This window comes from Ascaphus truei, chromosome 5, assembly GCF_040206685.1.
Source record: "Ascaphus truei isolate aAscTru1 chromosome 5, aAscTru1.hap1, whole genome shotgun sequence".
Taxonomy (NCBI): domain Eukaryota; kingdom Metazoa; phylum Chordata; class Amphibia; order Anura; family Ascaphidae; genus Ascaphus; species Ascaphus truei.
Window position 1 is genome coordinate 37,671,055 of NC_134487.1, and position 18,946 is coordinate 37,690,000.

Consider the following 18,946-nt stretch of genomic DNA (forward strand, 5'->3'; position numbering starts at 1 on the left):
CTATCTATATCCACACACTGCCGCCCACTGTACTCTGCTGCTGCTACACACACAAATAACACAACAGCACCACACACACACAAACTGTTGCTACACATAAACTCTGCAGCTACACACACACACACAAACTCTGCAGCCATACACACACACAAACTTTGCAGCTACACACACACACAAACTCTGCAGCTTCACACACACACACACACACACACACACACACACACACACACACACACACACACACACACACACACACACACACACACACACACACACACACACACACACACACACTTTGCAGCAGCCACACACACACACACACACACACACACACACACACAAACTCTGCAGACAGACACACACACTAGATTGACAGAAACTGCAGCTACAAACAAACTCTCCAGACAGACACACACACTAAATCAGAGGTGGGCAACCTATTTTTCAATGTAGCCACAGGTGTGGCGAATGAGAAGTGAAAATCGCCACACACAATGTAAAAATTGAGAAATTAAGTTGCTCAATCGTACATTTAAAACAACACACACTGTTCGTCTGCTGCAATCACCTCAGCACTATCACCTGCTGCTGGGTCACTTCATTTTCGAATCATCCACTTATCCATCTCTCAGGGAGAAATTGGAAAAATGTTAAAAAATAGCTCAAGGTCGGATCTAGACTCCAACTGAACGCAGAGGGGTGTATTGTGTGGCGTGTGTTGCGTCAATGACTCATTCAGAAAGCGGAAATGGAAACCAGCACGCGCCGTCAGGAAAAAGTTTATTCTACTGTGGGAGCTGGCAAACACAAATTCGCCACACTTTCATGGCCAATTAGCCACTTGTGGCGATTGGCGACAGGGTTGCCCACCTCGGCACTAGATAGACAGAAACTGCAGCTACAAACAAACTCTGCAGACAGACAATTACTTTGCAGCTACACACACATTCTCTCCCTCCTCTCACTGTGTCCGTAGAGCTCTGTGCACGGAGGGGGAAGAGTCACTGATTGGCTGCTGCTTCCTGACCAATCCCCTGCCATGTCTGAGAGCTGTTCCTGCCTCCTGACCAATCCCCTGCCATGTCTCTGAGCTGTTCGGCTAGAAATAAACACTTTGCAAGCTGCCAAAAATTCTGGGCATTACTGAATGAATAATGCTCGGAATTTTAACCAATCAGAGAGCAGGGATTTAAATAATGCCCGGAATTGTACAGCTTTAGCCTATAATGATGATTAATTCCTTTCTAAGGAAGTGGATTACACTGATAATGTTACTGCGCCTTTAAATACAAGTTCCTGCACCCAAAATAGTATTTGAACCCTTCCAGGGGAAGGCGTTGCACTATAATCTACATATAGATATTTATCTAATTATTTTAGAAATTACAATGGTTACATTTGAAAGACAATTTTGGCTTAGAAAGATACCTAGTTACAGTTTAGAAGTGACAGATATGCAGAACTTCCGTGGAATAAGCAAGTCTTCATGGAAAAAACGCCCTCTGGACTACAGCTAAATCTTCCATGGACAAAGATGAGGCATATCACTATGTCCATTAGATTTTCTACTATCGGAGAGTGTGAAGCTGTTAGGCCCATAATATAGTGGGCGCGCGTGTACCTGTGCGAACGCTCGTGCACGTGACGCACACTTTTTGTGCGTACGGTCCGTGCTGCTATGAGCGACAGGCTTGGAAGGTACTGTGTGTGTGTGTTCCTCTAGAAGGAATCACTCTTCCCTTGGGCTCTTCAAGGATTGGAACACTGACATCTACAGCTGAGTATTTCCTTGCCAGTAACCAGGACTTTTCAACAGCACCGGCTTTTTGATATGCTTCTTAGCACCCGCTGATACTGTACGTGTATTTGGGGAGCAGACTTATTCATATCTGTTCCCCTCTTTGCTTTTTGTCAGAGTGCTTGTTGACACCTTAGCATGCTTAAGTTTTTTTATTCTGGACTATTTTGAACAGGGTATGAGTGTTTCTCTGTTCACCTTTTTTCCTCCCCTGTTGCTCCCGCTTGGTTGTTATTTTTCTCTATGTGTGCTGTATTTCCAGCACTCATAAGTTTATTTCAACTTATTTAAATTATATTAGTCTATTGTTCTCTTAGTTTCATGCAGCTAGGGTTATGTGGGCATGTTTTTGTACCTTAACTGTCTTGCATTACTACTCATTTATGGATTGGTAGTTATCAGATAATTTCAGTTTAGTGCTTATAGTTCTTAGATTGTTTCTTTTTTTGTCATGCTTATTTGTTTATATTCTCTTGCATATCATAGGCTGCCATCAGTTTTTGTATGTTTTCAAAAATTAGTGTGTTCTACTGCTACTTTATTATAATCATAGCCATTTTTCCTATTTGACTTTGGTTCCCGTTTTTTTGTTGCTGATCTTTATTTGTTACTTCAGGCATATTTTGAGTGCTGTTATAAGGGATCTTGTTAGTCTTTTTGTGTGTTTATATATTATCTTTATCCCTTAGCACCACCAGTTCCCCTTTATATTTTTGGTATTTGCTTTAGTTTTCACTACTATTTTGAAACCATATTATGTTATTTACAGTTCTGGTTTAGCCTTTTTTGCTATATAGTGTGAGCGACTTCATTTTGTGTGTGTTATGTATATATGTGTATGTGTGTGTGTGTGTGTTATGTATATATGTGTATGTGTGTGTGTGTGTGTGTGTGTGTGTGTGTGTGTTATGTATATATGTGTATGTGTGTGTGTGTGTATTAAAAAAAAAAAAAAAAAGAAGACATGCTGTGAGAATAAATTCTTTATTAATATTGTGCACACATACACACATACCCGCACACATACACACATACCCGCACACATACACACATACCCGCACACATACACACATACCCGCACACATACACACATACCCGCACACATACACACATACCCGCACACATACACACATACCCGCACACATACACACATACCCGCACACATACACACATACCCGCACACATACACACATACCCGCACACATACACACATACCCGCACACATACACACATACCCGCACACATACACACATACCCGCACACATACACACATACCCGCACACATACACACATACCCGCACACATACACACATACCCGCACACATACACACATACCCGCACACATACACACATACCCGCACACATACACACATACCCGCACACATACACACATACCCGCACACATACACACATGCCCGCACACATACACACATACCCGCACACATACACACATACCCGCACACATACACACATACCCGCACACATACACACATACCCGCACACATACACACATACCCGCACACATACACACATACCCGCACACATACACACATACCCACACACATACACACATACCCGCACACATACACACATACACACATACCCGCACACATACACACATACCCGCACACATACACACATACCCGCACACATACACACATACCCGCACACATACACACATACCCGCACACATACACACATACCCGCACACATACACACATACCCGCACACATACATACATACCCGCACACATACACACATACCCGCACACATACACACATACCCGCACACATACACACATACCCGCACACATACACACATACCCGCACACATACACACATACCCGCACACATACACACATACCCGCACACATACACACATACCCGCACACATACACACATACCCGCACACACACACACATACCCGCACACACACACACATACCCGCACACATACACACATACCCGCACACATACACACATACCCGCACACATACACACATACCCGCACACATACACACATACCCGCACACATACATACATACCCGCACACATACACACATACCCGCACACATACACACATACCCGCACACATACATACATACCCGCACACATACATACATACATATACATTGCGGTAGCGGCCCTAGCATACAATGGCTGGCTAACCACAGCCCACTATAACTGCCGCGCGCTCGCACGCCCACTATATTACGGGCCTAAGATTCTTTAAGTGTTTCTCAGTATGCGCAAACACAATATTAACACTGCTGCTTCTAGAGAGGGCTGTAACCCAGGAGAGCGCAAGCTTTTTTTCCTGCGCCCCCCTGCCGGCTGTCCCACTCTCTGTGCGCCACCCCCCCCCTACCTTGGTTCAGATGTTCTGGGCGTCATGATCTCACGTTGTCATGGCAACGTGACGTCACATGACCCCGCGGTGTCATTTGCCGCCGCCGCGTTGCCATGGCGCCGCTTCTCTAGAAGCCGTCTGAACCAAGGTAAGTGCGGTTTACAGAGGCCTTCACCGCTTCCCCGGCATTTGCTTTAAATGCCTTCAGGAAGCACACGGGACCTCTGTAAACACCGCAGGTAATCTCGCGCCCCCCTGCTGTAACCCATAGCAGAGTATGGCACTGAAACATAAGCCATCAGCAAAGTGTTAAACAGAAATCACTGTTTCTCTGCTCTGGAGCAAAATACATCTGTCAAATCACGGCCTCAATGAGTGCTTCCTGTGAGTGCTATTACACATATTTATTATTTAGGCAAATATATTTTGAAATGCAATGTCTACATACTTGACGACATACTTACACCTGTCAGTCAAGATTACAAGTCCGTGCGTGATCCAGGGGGAGCATGGGAGAAAAGAATATAAAAAAACACAATATAAGTGCAGACAGTTTGATACTGGGTGAATTAAAGTGATTTTTATCTTGGCTCATGAGTGTTGCCTACTCACAAGATTTAAATAGGACACAGGCAGTTTAGACACAATGGTCTCAGTGGACTGGATCTGTGGATTCTGAGTATGATGCGATCTTCACTCTCAGCCAGACAGCATATGTGTGGAGGGAAAGAGAGTATACATAGTGCAGACCAGTATGGTAAAAAGGTATAACTTTATAGAACTTTAAAAATGAACACTTACAATAAAAACATTAATTTCAGGCATGTATCACAATAATTGTGAGTGGAAGGAGGTGGACTGCAGATCTTAGGGCTCACCCGCCACCTTTGCTGCGCAGGTACTGCGAGGGAAACTGCTCCGCTGGAGGGTCCTTCTCAGTCCCTTCCCGGGTACTCGGATGCTGGAGGCTCCAATCTCCCTGGTGTGTGTCTGCTGCGTTATCCCCACTTCAGAAGTACGCCGTCTGATGGTACTCGAGTGACTCCGATACGTCACTTCCCGTGTAGTCCCGCTGCGTCACTTCCGGTGGTGGGCTCCCGATCTCCGTCCTACTCCTCTCTCCCAGAAGGTGGATACCACTCTACGCGTTTCGCCAAAGAGTGCGTGGCTTCGTCAGGAGTGTACCGCCCCCTGCTGTTCTACATCCTTTTATTGCACATGTAATTGGCGATTTAATTCTTTAATTAAAAACTTCTGTTACTCTACGATCTGCACTTGTCACTAACGAGGATTGCATCAGTGTACATCAGGGGCATTCAGCCGGTCTTTTAAAGGAGAAGGATACTTAATGGTTATACTTTTCTATATAATAAATGCATATGCAAAAAATGCTTATATGTTGGACGGGAAGGGGTTAACTGGGGATTAGTTACATTGGTCCTACTCACTTGACAAAGGGGGAGAATGTGTCTGAAGTCTATAATACCAACTGGTTAATAAAAATATGTATATATATAAAAATAAAATATGTATATATATAAAAATTATTTCATATCAGGAAAAAATGGATGATTTGCCTACTCTCATAAGTGGCAGATGGTGGTATACATATATGCTTCAATATTAGGGGGTGCCCCATAATGGGCAATATTAGTAAAAATGGCAAATGCCCCATCATATACAATGATTTGATATTCAATTTATACCATACCGTTATACATTGCTGACTTCCTGTGCACATTGTATATTGCATTGTAATTGGACATATAATGTTTCTGCATAGATCATAAGGCCACAGATAAATACATAAAATTCAAAGAGTAAATTTCAAAAAGTCAATTTCAAAAAAATCAATATCGAATGTCAGCAGTTCTATATTTTCTGAGACAGAAAGAGGAGGGGGGGGGGAATTTAGTTTGCAGATGACTCAAAGGGCCACATCCTATAAGGCTCAATGGTGTATTTATACATATACATGGCTACAATATCAGGTGCATACCTTCATGTTAACCACAGCACAAAGTTAGATGTATACATACATAATGCAAGAGGTCTTGAAAGCACCTTGGGGGCTGGGGAGACTTTGACACAGGACATATAACCTAATTACTCATACATGTTAGAGTATGCAGCAAAAGAAACTCACAACAATGTTATATGTATATACGGAATGGAAAAAAAAAAAAAAAGGATAAAGGAAACAAAAGGAGATAAGAAGACATGATTAATCCTGGTTGTAATTTTATAAAAAAGGAGTCAGCTCTATCTCCATGTTAAGGCCCCTGGGGGAGAGGGTCCGCAACCTGTGGATCCAAAAGGATTCTCTCCTCATGAGTTCCCGGTTGCGATCCCCCCCCCGCCAGTGGCCCGGCACATGTTCATGAGGAGAGAATCCTTTTGGATCCACAGGTTGCGGACCCTCTCCCCCAGGGGCCTTAACATGGAGATAGAGCTGACTCCTTTTTTATAAAATTACAACCAGGATTAATCATGTCTTCTTATCTCCTTTTGTTTCCTTTATCCTTTTTTTTTTTTTTTTTTTTTTCCATTCCGTATATACATATAACATTGTTGTGAGTTTCTTTTGCTGCATACTCTAACATGTATGAGTAATTAGGTTATATGTCCTGTGTCAAAGTCTCCCCAGCCCCCAAGGTGCTTTCAAGACCTCTTGCATTATGTATGTATACATCTAACTTTGTGCTGTGGTTAACATGAAGGTATGCACCTGATATTGTAGCCATGTATATGTATAAATACACCATTGAGCCTTATAGGATGTGGCCCTTTGAGTCATCTGCAAACTAAATTCCCCCCCCCCCTCCTCTTTCTGTCTCAGAAAATATAGAACTGCTGACATTCGATATTGATTTTTTTTAAATTGACTTTTTGAAATTTACTCTTTGAATTTTATGTATTTATCTGTGGCCTTATGATCTATGCAGAAACATTATATGTCCAATTACAATGCAATATACAATGTGCACAGGAAGTCAGCAATGTATAACGGTATGGTATAAATTGAATATCAAATCATTGTATATGATGGGGCATTTGCCATTTTTACTAATATTGCCCATTATGGGGCACCCCCTAATATTGAAGCATATATGTATACCACCATCTGCCACTTATGAGAGTAGGCAAATCATCCATTTTTTCCTGATATGAAATAATTTTTATATATATACATATTTTATTTTTATATATATACATATTTTTATTAACCAGTTGGTATTATAGACTTCAGACACATTCTCCCCCTTTGTCAAGTGAGTAGGACCAATGTAACTAATCCCCAGTTAACCCCTTCCCGTCCAACATATAAGCATTTTTTGCATATGCATTTATTATATAGAAAAGTATAACCATTAAGTATCCTTCTCCTTTAAAAGACCGGCTGAATGCCCCTGATGTACACTGATGCAATCCTCGTTAGTGACAAGTGCAGATCGTAGAGTAACAGAAGTTTTTAATTAAAGAATTAAATCGCCAATTACATGTGCAATAAAAGGATGTAGAACAGCAGGGGGCGGTACACTCCTGACGAAGCCACGCACTCTTTGGCGAAACGCGTAGAGTGGTATCCACCTTCTGGGAGAGAGGAGTAGGACGGAGATCGGGAGCCCACCACCGGAAGTGACGCAGCGGGACTACACGGGAAGTGACGTATCGGAGTCACTCGAGTACCATCAGACGGCGTACTTCTGAAGTGGGGATAACGCAGCAGACACACACCAGGGAGATTGGAGCCTCCAGCATCCGAGTACCCGGGAAGGGACTGAGAAGGACCCTCCAGCGGAGCAGTTTCCCTCGCAGTACCTGCGCAGCAAAGGTGGCGGGTGAGCCCTAAGATCTGCAGTCCACCTCCTTCCACTCACAATTATTGTGATACATGCCTGAAATTAATGTTTTTATTGTAAGTGTTCATTTTTAAAGTTCTATAAAGTTATACCTTTTTACCATACTGGTCTGCACTATGTATACTCTCTTTCCCTCCACACATATGCTGTCTGGCTGAGAGTGAAGATCGCATCATACTCAGAATCCACAGATCCAGTCCACTGAGACCATTGTGTCTAAACTGCCTGTGTCCTATTTAAATCTTGTGAGTAGGCAACACTCATGAGCCAAGATAAAAATCACTTTAATTCACCCAGTATCAAACTGTCTGCACTTATATTGTGTTTTTTTATATTCTTTTCTCCCATGCTCCCCCTGGATCACGCACGGACTTGTACAACCTGAGGGACCAGTGGAACCAGTCCCTAACCAGCTGGGTCGAGCAGGGGGTCTTTATATCATTTTTTATACACTTTAATATTATACACGTGTGTACATGCATTTGCCATATTCCTGCATCAATTGATTTAAGAATAACCACTGTATATTGATAGTGGACACTAGTAGAGTTAGCGCTTTATATTCACTATAACACAGCACAAGTCAAGATTACAAAGCATATTGCTTTTTAAAAGTGTAATCTGCACTTTATTTTTTTAATAAAAACGCTATACTTTGTGACCTGTTTATATAAGCCTATCTTGGTGAACTTCTTTTTAATATACATAGTTTACATTATTTCAACACAAAAGCATCCTGTAAATCGCTTGCACTTATTGTAATGAATATATAATGTCACTATTTGAAAACGAGTTCAATTTTAAGATTTACCGTAAAGGTTATTTTATCATAATAACAGATACATTTGATCTATTATATTCAAACCAACAATTCAACATCTCACACACACACTTCCATCTATATTTTATGTTTGGAAAATACTCAAGTAAAAAGGATATTCTATGATAATTTCGGTGGGCTCCACAAATAATGGTGGCTGTGAGCTTATAGTATTAAATGTCAGTACGGTAGTGTAAGGATTTCATCATGTTGATGGCAGATTTATGAATGAGCCTTGAGTGCTTTGTAATACCAAACACAGCCTACAAACAGACGTGTGTGATCCGGATGATGCATTATACATGTCTCACTCCTTTTCATTAGGTGAAATATATGGATCTTCAGTTGAAAGCAGTGTATAATGAATCCCCCTTAGTGCCCTCGGATACGGGACATAAATCCCGATCTGCACTTTTAATGTACATTGCGAGGCCTGCTACTTCAACAACTCGAGTTTGCAATCTTTATCATGGATCTGGAGTAACCCGTAAAACCTTTTTTCAGAGTAGCAGGGTCCCCTGACTCACAGCATAAAGGGGGCTACATACCAAAGTATCCCAGTTGGAAAAGTAGGATAAAACCAGTGCAAAAAATAGAGCCATATTCATCAAAGGAATACTATTGAAAGCAATGGGAGTTTTTCCTTTGATAAATCTGATGCAATGCTTTTGCACAGACTATATCCCAGTTTTGCAGCCGGAGACTTCAGTAATTAGCCACAATTGGCTTTAATGGCTTTAATGGGTTTAAATGGTCAGACAACAGACTATTTTAATGCTAAAAGCAAAAAAAAAACCACTATATACACACACACACACACACACACACATACTGTACATATGTCTGCACCCCCTGATGAAGAGGCCCTGAGATGGCTTTGAAACGTTGGATACCTGTGCATGTAGATTAAATTACCCTTTTTTCCCATCTTCCTGTAGTGCTGTGTCGCATTCCCTGGTCTATTGATTTTGGTGAAGTATCTTTTTGATATACTATTTATGATGCATGCACTTGCCAATTGTGAGCTAATTCTTTTGTATATATGGTGTGCTTTCTCATTTATCTATCTATCTATCTACCTATCTATCTACAGTATCTATCTATCTGTAAGTGCAGTGTTATTTTGTAGGGGAAAAGTTGTTGGAATGTTAAACAATGATATAATAATTGATCATTCACTTTAAGTAAGGAAATGTTATCATACATTCAGTAAGAAATGTCCACATCATACATTGTGTGTGTGTATATATATATATATAGCGCCCCTGTTAGGAACTACTAAAGGTTAATGGCCTTAAAGGGTTAACCACTCCCCCTGTAGGCATGGTGACCAGTAATGCCACCAGCAAGTATATATAGTGGGGGTGGAAAGTTCTAGATCCAGGTCCAGGGAGGAAACACACACGGGGGATCTCACTGTGTATAGTGTAAGTCAGGGGTGAGCAAACTTTTTATGCCGAGCCCCCCTTTTAATCCATAAAATTTCTCGGGCCCCCCCTGCCTTATGTAATCAAAATCACATGACGTCAGTGCACGTGAGCTGGTTCAGCCATTGAGGGCGAACCAGCTTTGTAACGCCCCCGCCAAGCGTCTACAAAAAAAGTATTTATAGCTGAAACTACATAACTTAAAAATAAATATTATAATATTTGTCTAATAGCGTTCCCATTTCTGCTGTATTATTAATCTCTCTCTTCCCGCCACATTAGAACCTCTCAGGACCTCTCTCCCCTCTTCCAGTCTCTCCCTCTCCCTGTATTTCTCACTCCCCCTCCAGTCCCTTTCTATTCCTCCCCTCAGTGTCTCCCCCTCCATACCCTCAACTCTCTTTCCCTCCAGCCAGTGTGTCTCTTTCTCCCTCCACCCATTGTCTCTCACTCTCTCCCCTCTTCCAGTCTCACACTCCTCTTCCAATCTCTCCAACTCCCTGTATTTCTCACTCCCCCTCCAGTCCCTCTCTATCCCTCCCCTCAGTGTCTCCCCCACTCTCTTTCCCTCCCCGTGTGTCTCTCTCTCTTTCTCCCTCCCCCTAGTGTCTCCCTCCCTCCATTGTCTCTCACTCTCATTCCAGCCATTGCCTCTCCCTCCAGCCATTGCCTCTCCCTCCAGCCATTGCCTCTCCCTCCCTCCAGTGTCTCTCTTGCACTCTCCAACCAGCTATTGTTTCTCCCTCCACCCGGTGTCTCTCTCACACTCTCCCTCCAGCCATTGTGTGTCTCTCTCCCTCCTGCCAGTGTCTCTCTCATCCCCATCCCCATGTAGCTCTTTCACCCCCCCCTCCCCATGTCACACTCACTCTCACCCCCCTCCCCATCTCACTCTCACCCCCCTCATGCCACTCACACCCTCCCCATGCCACAGTCTCACACTCACTCCCCCATGTCCCAGTCTCACTCTCCCACCCCCCATGTCCCAGTCTCACTCCCCCCCATGTCCCAGTCTCACTCCCCCCATGTCCCAGTCTCACTCCCCCCCCATGTGCCAGTCTCACTCACCCCCCATGTGCCAGTCTCACTCACCCCTTCTCCCCATGTCACACACGCTGATACAGGAAGCAAGGAAATGCTGCTGTGTACTGTAGCACAGCGGAGCACAGCGCCACCTAATGGCCAAAAGAAAAATTGCAGCTGCAGACGGCTTTTTTTCCTCTGCTACTGGCAATATCGCCACTGCTTCCTGCGCCCCCCCTAAAAAATCTTGCGCCCCCCCAGGGGGGCGCGACCCCCAGTTTGCGCACCGCTGGTGTAAGTCATGTTTATGTGCAGAGCTATATATTTAAGGATATCTGGTCAGTCTTATTACTTTATAGTTATGGAACGTGCCCCTTCAAGTCATAGCCCATAGCAATGGTCCAATGGTGTCATCTGCAGTGAAAGAAGAGGATGCTTGGTACTCCGGGGGGAGGGGGGCCATTTTAAATAGAGAGTTCCGGAGCGCAGTGGGATTCGCACATCCTCTCCTACACATTTCAGGTAATGCTCTTTGTTATGGTGAGTTATCTGGGCTTGTTTTTAAGCTGGTGTGTTTCGAAATGTAATATATCACCCATAAACAGTAGATATACCGGTATAGAGAAAATATCTGCTTGGAAAATAACAATGTCAAGCCCTTTTCGGGTTTATTTGCATGGAAAACCAATGCATGATCAATTAATGCTGATTTCAATCTTTATTATTGAATTTTTTTTTATACAGGAGATCGGTGTAAAAACAAAGCAAAGTTTAACTTCAAAAATATTTATAGCGGTAAGAGCTACAACCGAAATTTGACGCTTCTTACATTTGTTTGGTGTTTTATCACATTGTGAATCCTTTTATAAAATCAGTACACAAAGAAAAAATCTAACTATGCAGCACTTTGTATTTTAAGCCACACTGGCATGAATTGTATTCACTTTTAAGAAACACAATGATAGAATCGAATCCACACAGCTACAATATAGTGATCACCCGGATAGACTTTTTTTTTAATCAAAGGTCACATTAAGTTAAAATGGGAGAGCAATTGGATGCCTTTAACATAATACATGTATGTATTTTAATATGAATGTTAAAATAGTTCCTCCTGAATACTGTACTTCATTTGAATTAGTTTGCTAATTTTCATAAATTATGCCAACATCTTACTCTATAGAACGGTATCAGCTCCACTTATACAGTGTGTTGCCACACACAGGTACTGTAGTATTTGTGACCTTTTTTTAAACTAGTGGCCAATAGATACTTTTTGACGACATTTATTGTGCAACTTAATCCAGTTCTGAAATGGCTCCTTTAGAGCCGAGGAGAACCAGGTGGAGAAAACATTTTAACACTGTTCAGTGATTACTTTCATTGAGGAAATGAAACCTTTTCATCAGTGACACTTACTTCCCTGCCTATCATCTGCTACAACGCACCTTGGCTTACAATGCATCATATTTCTCCAGAAGCCATGCGTACCTCTGGGGATGAAATAGTAATGGAATACTCCTTTACTGTTCACTATCATGTCTACCGTTAATAAATACAGAACCCTCCAGAGAGCGGCATGTATCAGTTTTGACAGAAGCGCACTTCACATACCTTGGCTCATGATAGTTGAGATAAGAATAATGATCCATCAGTTTCCACGTAATGCCATTGTCATGGGAGTAGTGCAGCAAAACGCCTTCTCCTGGTTTGTCAGGCGCTTTGCACGTGCTCAGGACAGATTTACTTCCAATACGCAAAGTAAACTGCAGGAATCTATAAGAGTAAGATGCAAATATTTGTACGGTACAATCGTTTCCATTGTTTTTTTTTTTGTTTAACTTTGCTCTTCTAGAAATAAACAGTTGATGTCCGGACACGAGCAATACATTCAATTTCATTTTTAATGTAAAATTTGCATGTTTTTTTCCCCCTTAAATGTCATTCATGGCTGTATTTCTAAATTATTCATTATACACCGTAGTAGTGGGCATATTGAATGGCCCTAATCATCATTCACATGCTGTCAAATAAAAAAAATAACATGAATAATTAATGTTAACTTGGCTCCGACACACATTTTTGATGTTAACGTTTCATGTTTTTAACTAGTAGGGTTATTTTTCGACGTCTTCTAATCTTGAATATCACTTATGAGAGGAAATATGTGAAGCTTCAAGACTAGAACTAAAGCACAGGGCATCACAGCACATGCATTATACTGCAGCATAACAAATATTTAGTTAGGCCGATTTTAATTCTTAGCTGCACGCTCCTATGGGGGCCCCACTATTACAGTGTAAATATATTTGGCCTAATTGCCTGCAAGTGCATATATATAAGCAACTTGTGGGAGACTAACCCCTCCCTTGTCTAGGTATTTTCTCAGTATGGTCCCTGGATTACCACCATTCACTTCACATGTAAGTGTTCTCACTGGTATTAACCAGTTTTTAACTGCACTAGAAATATAAGCACATGCTTGGACATTTTAACCCCATTTGGGGCATTTTCACATATTACTAGTTGGAGTCGGTGTAGGGACCTGCCTACGAGACTTACCTTGGCGTTTGGTGGCAGGCTTGGGCATTATTTGATCAAAGGATGTAACTAAAAGTCTCCTTTATCTCATAGATTTGCACGTCATGTATATATATTTATTTCACATATATGGTTAACCCATTAGGCAGAAGCGCAGGGATTCACTTTCCGTTTTTCATTATACTGCAGCATACCTGAGCAGGGTACCAACATATTACATCAAACTGATTTCTGTGTCCAAAAATAGAGTCAGTCAGCACTACCACTTTTAAGTCAACCTTAAAACTCGTAATGGTGCACGCGGGCAAGATGTCACAGTGCTCAATATGTAGCCTCCCTTATATGCTGGACATTTTTCATTGCCTGTGCTTCCTTGTTGTGTGTGTCTTCCGCTGTGTTTCCCCCTTTTGGTGGGATTTCTCAGGAACGGGGGACACTGATTCATAGAATTACCCGCATGTGTTTTTCTCAGCATGTGTTGGTGTTTTTTTAACCATTTATTGATGCTTATGATTAAAATTGGAGGTTGCTCCTTGTGCTGCGGTGTTGCAATAATAAGTTGATTTCTTTGCCCATTCTCTACTGTTGATAGATAAATCTTGTATGTAGGGTACTTTCTCCATAGTATCAGCCATATTTATAGTACTAAGCAGTGATGTGCCACAAGGCACTGAGGAGAATGGGCCGTAAGGTGTATCATGTCAATAGCACTGCTCAGTAAACATGGCTGTATATCTACCGGAAATGTAATTCTCCATAAAGTGCCATTGATTTTTTTTTCCATAGCCTTAAAAATATTTTATGTGTACACTGGAGCAACTCAATGCATGTGTAACAGGTATATTCTCCAATGCATCAGAAAAGTTGAAAATGCATCAAATGCAAAAAGGATTTCAATGTTTTCAAAATTGCCAATGAACAGTAATGGGCAAATTTACTTCAATGAACTTTCTAACGCTTTCATTTCCTTTCTGATGTTGATTGTTTTTGTACTTTGAATTTTTGAATTAGATCAGTGAGTCTACGTGAATCACTGAAGATATACTACAATGCTTAGTGCTGATAGCACGTGAGAAAAATATAATAATTATAATAGAAATGAATGGTTGTCAATGATCAGTCTTCTTTATAAACATGTGGCAGGCAAATATATCAAAAAGTGGCGCTCCAAAATTATAAACACAGATGTGAAAAAATGTGATACTTATACAAACATGAATTAATGCTGCTTAACCCAGTGTGGGGTCGTTCTCTCGATCCCGTGGACAGTGAAGAGGTGAAGATCATCAGGAAGCGCAATGTCATGTAAAAAACAGAAGAAAATTCCCTGATGGTGCAGTATTGTGATTGATATGTGATAAATATCAAGGTGCAGTGTGCTGGATACTCACAAGTGTAGAGTGAGCAATGTTCCCATAAAGGTTTCTTTATGTGTGTCAGCCCGTTGGACCGTCAGACAGGTAAGTGGAATGGTAAGTGCTGGAGACCTTAAGTGAATAATAAAACGGACATAGTGCAGACTGTACAAAATATCTTTAAAAGTAAGTATATGTGCAATACACTCACATGGTTTTAAAAGGTAACAAGCGTTTAGATCACACAGGTTGGATCTCAGCAATGAATGAGCTGTTCTCTGTCCCCCCTCTGCCTCGGCAGGCGTGCGTGTCACCGGTGCGTCTCACCCTAACCGGAAACCGGAAGTGACGTCATCTGCTCTGGGGGACGCCGATCCTGTGGGAGTTTTTCTCATCAGCCTCACTCTACGCGTTTCTCCGTATTGCGGTTTCTTCAGGAGTGTATGGCTGACATGCTCTAGGAGGATTTTATACGCTGTGCTCAGATCCCATTGGTGGGCAATTAAGTATGGTGATCATAATCAGTAATTAGGGCAGGGATTACAGGTGTAAACAGGCAATATTTGTACAACTCATATCAATTATATATGAGTATAAACAGACATAAAAGTTATAAGACTCATATCATACATATATGAGTCTTCCAAAAGAATTTTAATAAAATGAACTTAAAATTAACGATATACACATATTAGTTAAAATGGTTAAAATAATTAAAATAAATTAAATTAACCGCTACAACATGATTAACCCCTAAATAAACTGAGCTAGTCATATAATAGCAGACATGGTGATGTAGTTTATCTAGTGGAGTTGTACAAATATTGCCTGTTTACACCTGTAATCCCTGCCCTAATTAGTGATTTGGATTACCATACTTAATTGCCCACCAATGGGATCTGAGCATAGCGTATAAAATCCTCCTAGAGCATGTCAGCCATACACTCCTGAAGAAACCGCAATACGGAGAAACGCGTAGAGTGAGGCTGATGAGAAAAACTCCCACAGGATCGGCGTCCCCCAGAGCAGATGACGTCACTTCCGGTTTCCGGTTAGGGTGAGACGCACCGGTGACACGCACGCCTGCCGAGGCAGAGGGGGGACAGAGAACAGCTCATTCATTGCTGAGATCCAACCTGTGTGATCTAAACGCTTGTTACCTTTTAAAACCATGTGAGTGTATTGCACATATACTTACTTTTAAAGATATTTTGTACAGTCTGCACTATGTCCGTTTTATTATTCACTTAAGGTCTCCAGCACTTACCATTCCACTTACCTGTCTGACGGTCCAACGGGCTGACACACATAAAGAAACCTTTATGGGAACATTGCTCACTCTACACTTGTGAGTATCCAGCACACTGCACCTTGATATTTATCACATATCAATCACAATACTGCACCATCAGGGAATTTTCTTCTGTTTTTTACATGACATTGCGCTTCCTGATGATCTTCACCTCTTCTTTATAAACATAGCATACCGAACATCACTCACCTGGACTGCGAACTGTCAAGGAAGGCAGTGACGAGCTGGCGTCTTCCATCCTTATTAAAGATTAAAGCTTTGCCACTTGCTAGCACACCACACCCGAAACTGACTTCAGCACCACGGATAGAGTAGAAGTTATGGTAGGACGAGAGCCTGGAACTGGTGAAGCTTTCTGATATAAACACAGGGTAGGTCTGAGATGCCATTTCACATGCTGGACCTGAAAAACCAGGTTCACACCTGAAATGCAAGATAAAACAGGTGGGACATTTTGTTAGGGGTCACAAGTACGCTACCAACTAGAAATATCGCTGGCATCAATTATCTTCCTCAACTCCAATAGAGAAAGCGGTGGTACACTGTATCCCCAAGTAATGGCAAGAGAACCCAGTGGAGATGTCATTGCATGAAGGCAAAAACGAAGAATATCACGTATAGTAGACACTTTGGCATATACATTTTACCAATGTGTGCTGAAATCCGCTGTTTACATTTCCATAAACATAAAGAAAGCCACCAACAGCCTGTTTAGGACAAATGTGTATAGTAGGTGCACCTAAGGGAAAATTAGGATAGAAAGGGAATCTCCAGGTGGGAAGGAGAGAATAAAGTCCCTTAGTCATTGCACAAGTGCTAGTAAAATGGACACAGTTGTAGGGATGTGTATAATAAAACACAGGGTGTTTTAAGTAGATATGAGGGGCAGCAATGTTAGTGCATGACCAGTTACTTACTGCTGTCCCTCATAGCTACTTAAAGCTGCAGTCCAGTCTTTTTTTTTTTTTTTCATGTAGCCCCCTGTAAACAGAACGGGCTATATATATATCTTTCTCCTACTGTGGTAAGTCCTGTTAAGGGCAGGCGCCAGTAGTAATCATGGGTTTTCCCCCTTCACGCCCTGCCCTGAGTGATAGATGCAGGCCCCTGACTCTGCTGCAGGCATGAGACAGAGGGGAGGTCCTGCTGACATCATGAGGGGTGGGGCTGACTCTATTTAGTAGCCAGTTCCTGTGAGGACGTGGGCTTGTTATGTGGGAGTTGGAGGAAAGACGTTCTGCCCTAGGACCAGAAGAGAGGGGCTACGGTCCTAGGGGTTTGGAGAGTGAGCAGAGCTAGAGTGGACCAATGCCCCTCACCCTACTGAGGGGGCGAGGGGGAGAATCTACCCCCACCCAGAGGATACCCTCTGAGGTGGGCATTGGGGGTATTGAGACCCCCCATAGACCATCCTGCAGGAGTACAGTCTGGAGGAGAGGAGAAGAGGAGGAGGTCTGGTGTACCTTTGGAGTGCCTTGGGCATATAACCTGTTGTGTACTACTGCTGCTGTGTGCCAGATAAGAGAATAAAGACACTGCTGATTTTACATAAGACGGTGTGATTCTGGAGCATTCACCCTGGGACCAGGGTTATTCTTCTATAAGGGTCCTACCCCACATCCCTGGGAAGTTATAGAGGATGGAGGCGCTGCATCACTAAGCAAATGGAGGCAACTAACCCAGAAGCCTGGTCCTGTGTCCCCAACATCACCGCGGGAAGCTCAGACCCTCCTGTTACCGGCAGGTATGCACCACCAAAGCACATGTAGCCAGCCCTCACTACACCCTAGATATGACATCTGTGTCTGGGGGGGGGGGAGGGAATATGGGTTACATACATTTATTTTTTTAATTCAATAGTTTCATGTGGGCAATCTCTAATTACCTAAAGAACTGTATAGCTGCCAGTCAATTCGTTCTCCATGTATTGATCGGCGAAATTTGGTGACATCTTTAGATATGGCATATGTTTTTCATCTGCTTCTGTCAGTCAGTGGAAGCTCATGAATATTCATGAGCACTCCTGCACTGACATGTGCAAGAGGGAGGGCAGGGCTGACAAAGGGGTATGCCAGGGCTTGTGACAGGATATGAAGGGGCAGTGCCTTAGCAAATGGTTGTTAAAATAGAATACAAGAAAATTGGTCTTTCAAAGTTGTTGTTTTTTAAACAGAAAATGCTAAAAGTATTTTTTCTTACTACAGAACTGATTTATTAAAAAACCCACACATGCAGGATATTGACTGAACTGCAGCTTTAAAACTCCCTCTATGTTTTATTATACACATCCCTACAATGGTGTCCAATTTACTAGTACTTGTGCACAGATTAAGGGAGTTGTTCTCTCCTCCCCCCCCCCCTCCCTGGGGATTCCTTATCTAGCTTAAATGTCCATCATAGATCTTAAGGCTAAAAATATATGAAAGGTGGAATACTTTCAGATGTCTCTGTCAGCTCTC

At 42.3% G+C, this 18,946-nt stretch overlaps 1 protein-coding gene across 4 annotated transcripts in view; it reads right to left on the reverse strand.

Moving 5' to 3' along the window:
• Nucleotides 1–18,946, reverse strand: part of RELN (reelin) — a 483,994-nt gene that overhangs the window by 157,302 nt on the left and 307,746 nt on the right. For all 4 annotated transcript variants that reach the window (XM_075599655.1, XM_075599652.1, XM_075599651.1 and 1 more), the window contains exons 18-19: nucleotides 16,677–16,910; nucleotides 12,894–13,055 (exon numbers count right to left, since the gene is read on the reverse strand). In XM_075599655.1, the coding sequence (XP_075455770.1) occupies nucleotides 12,894–13,055; nucleotides 16,677–16,910 (396 nt within the window). The remainder of the gene's footprint in view (nucleotides 1–12,893; nucleotides 13,056–16,676; nucleotides 16,911–18,946) is intronic.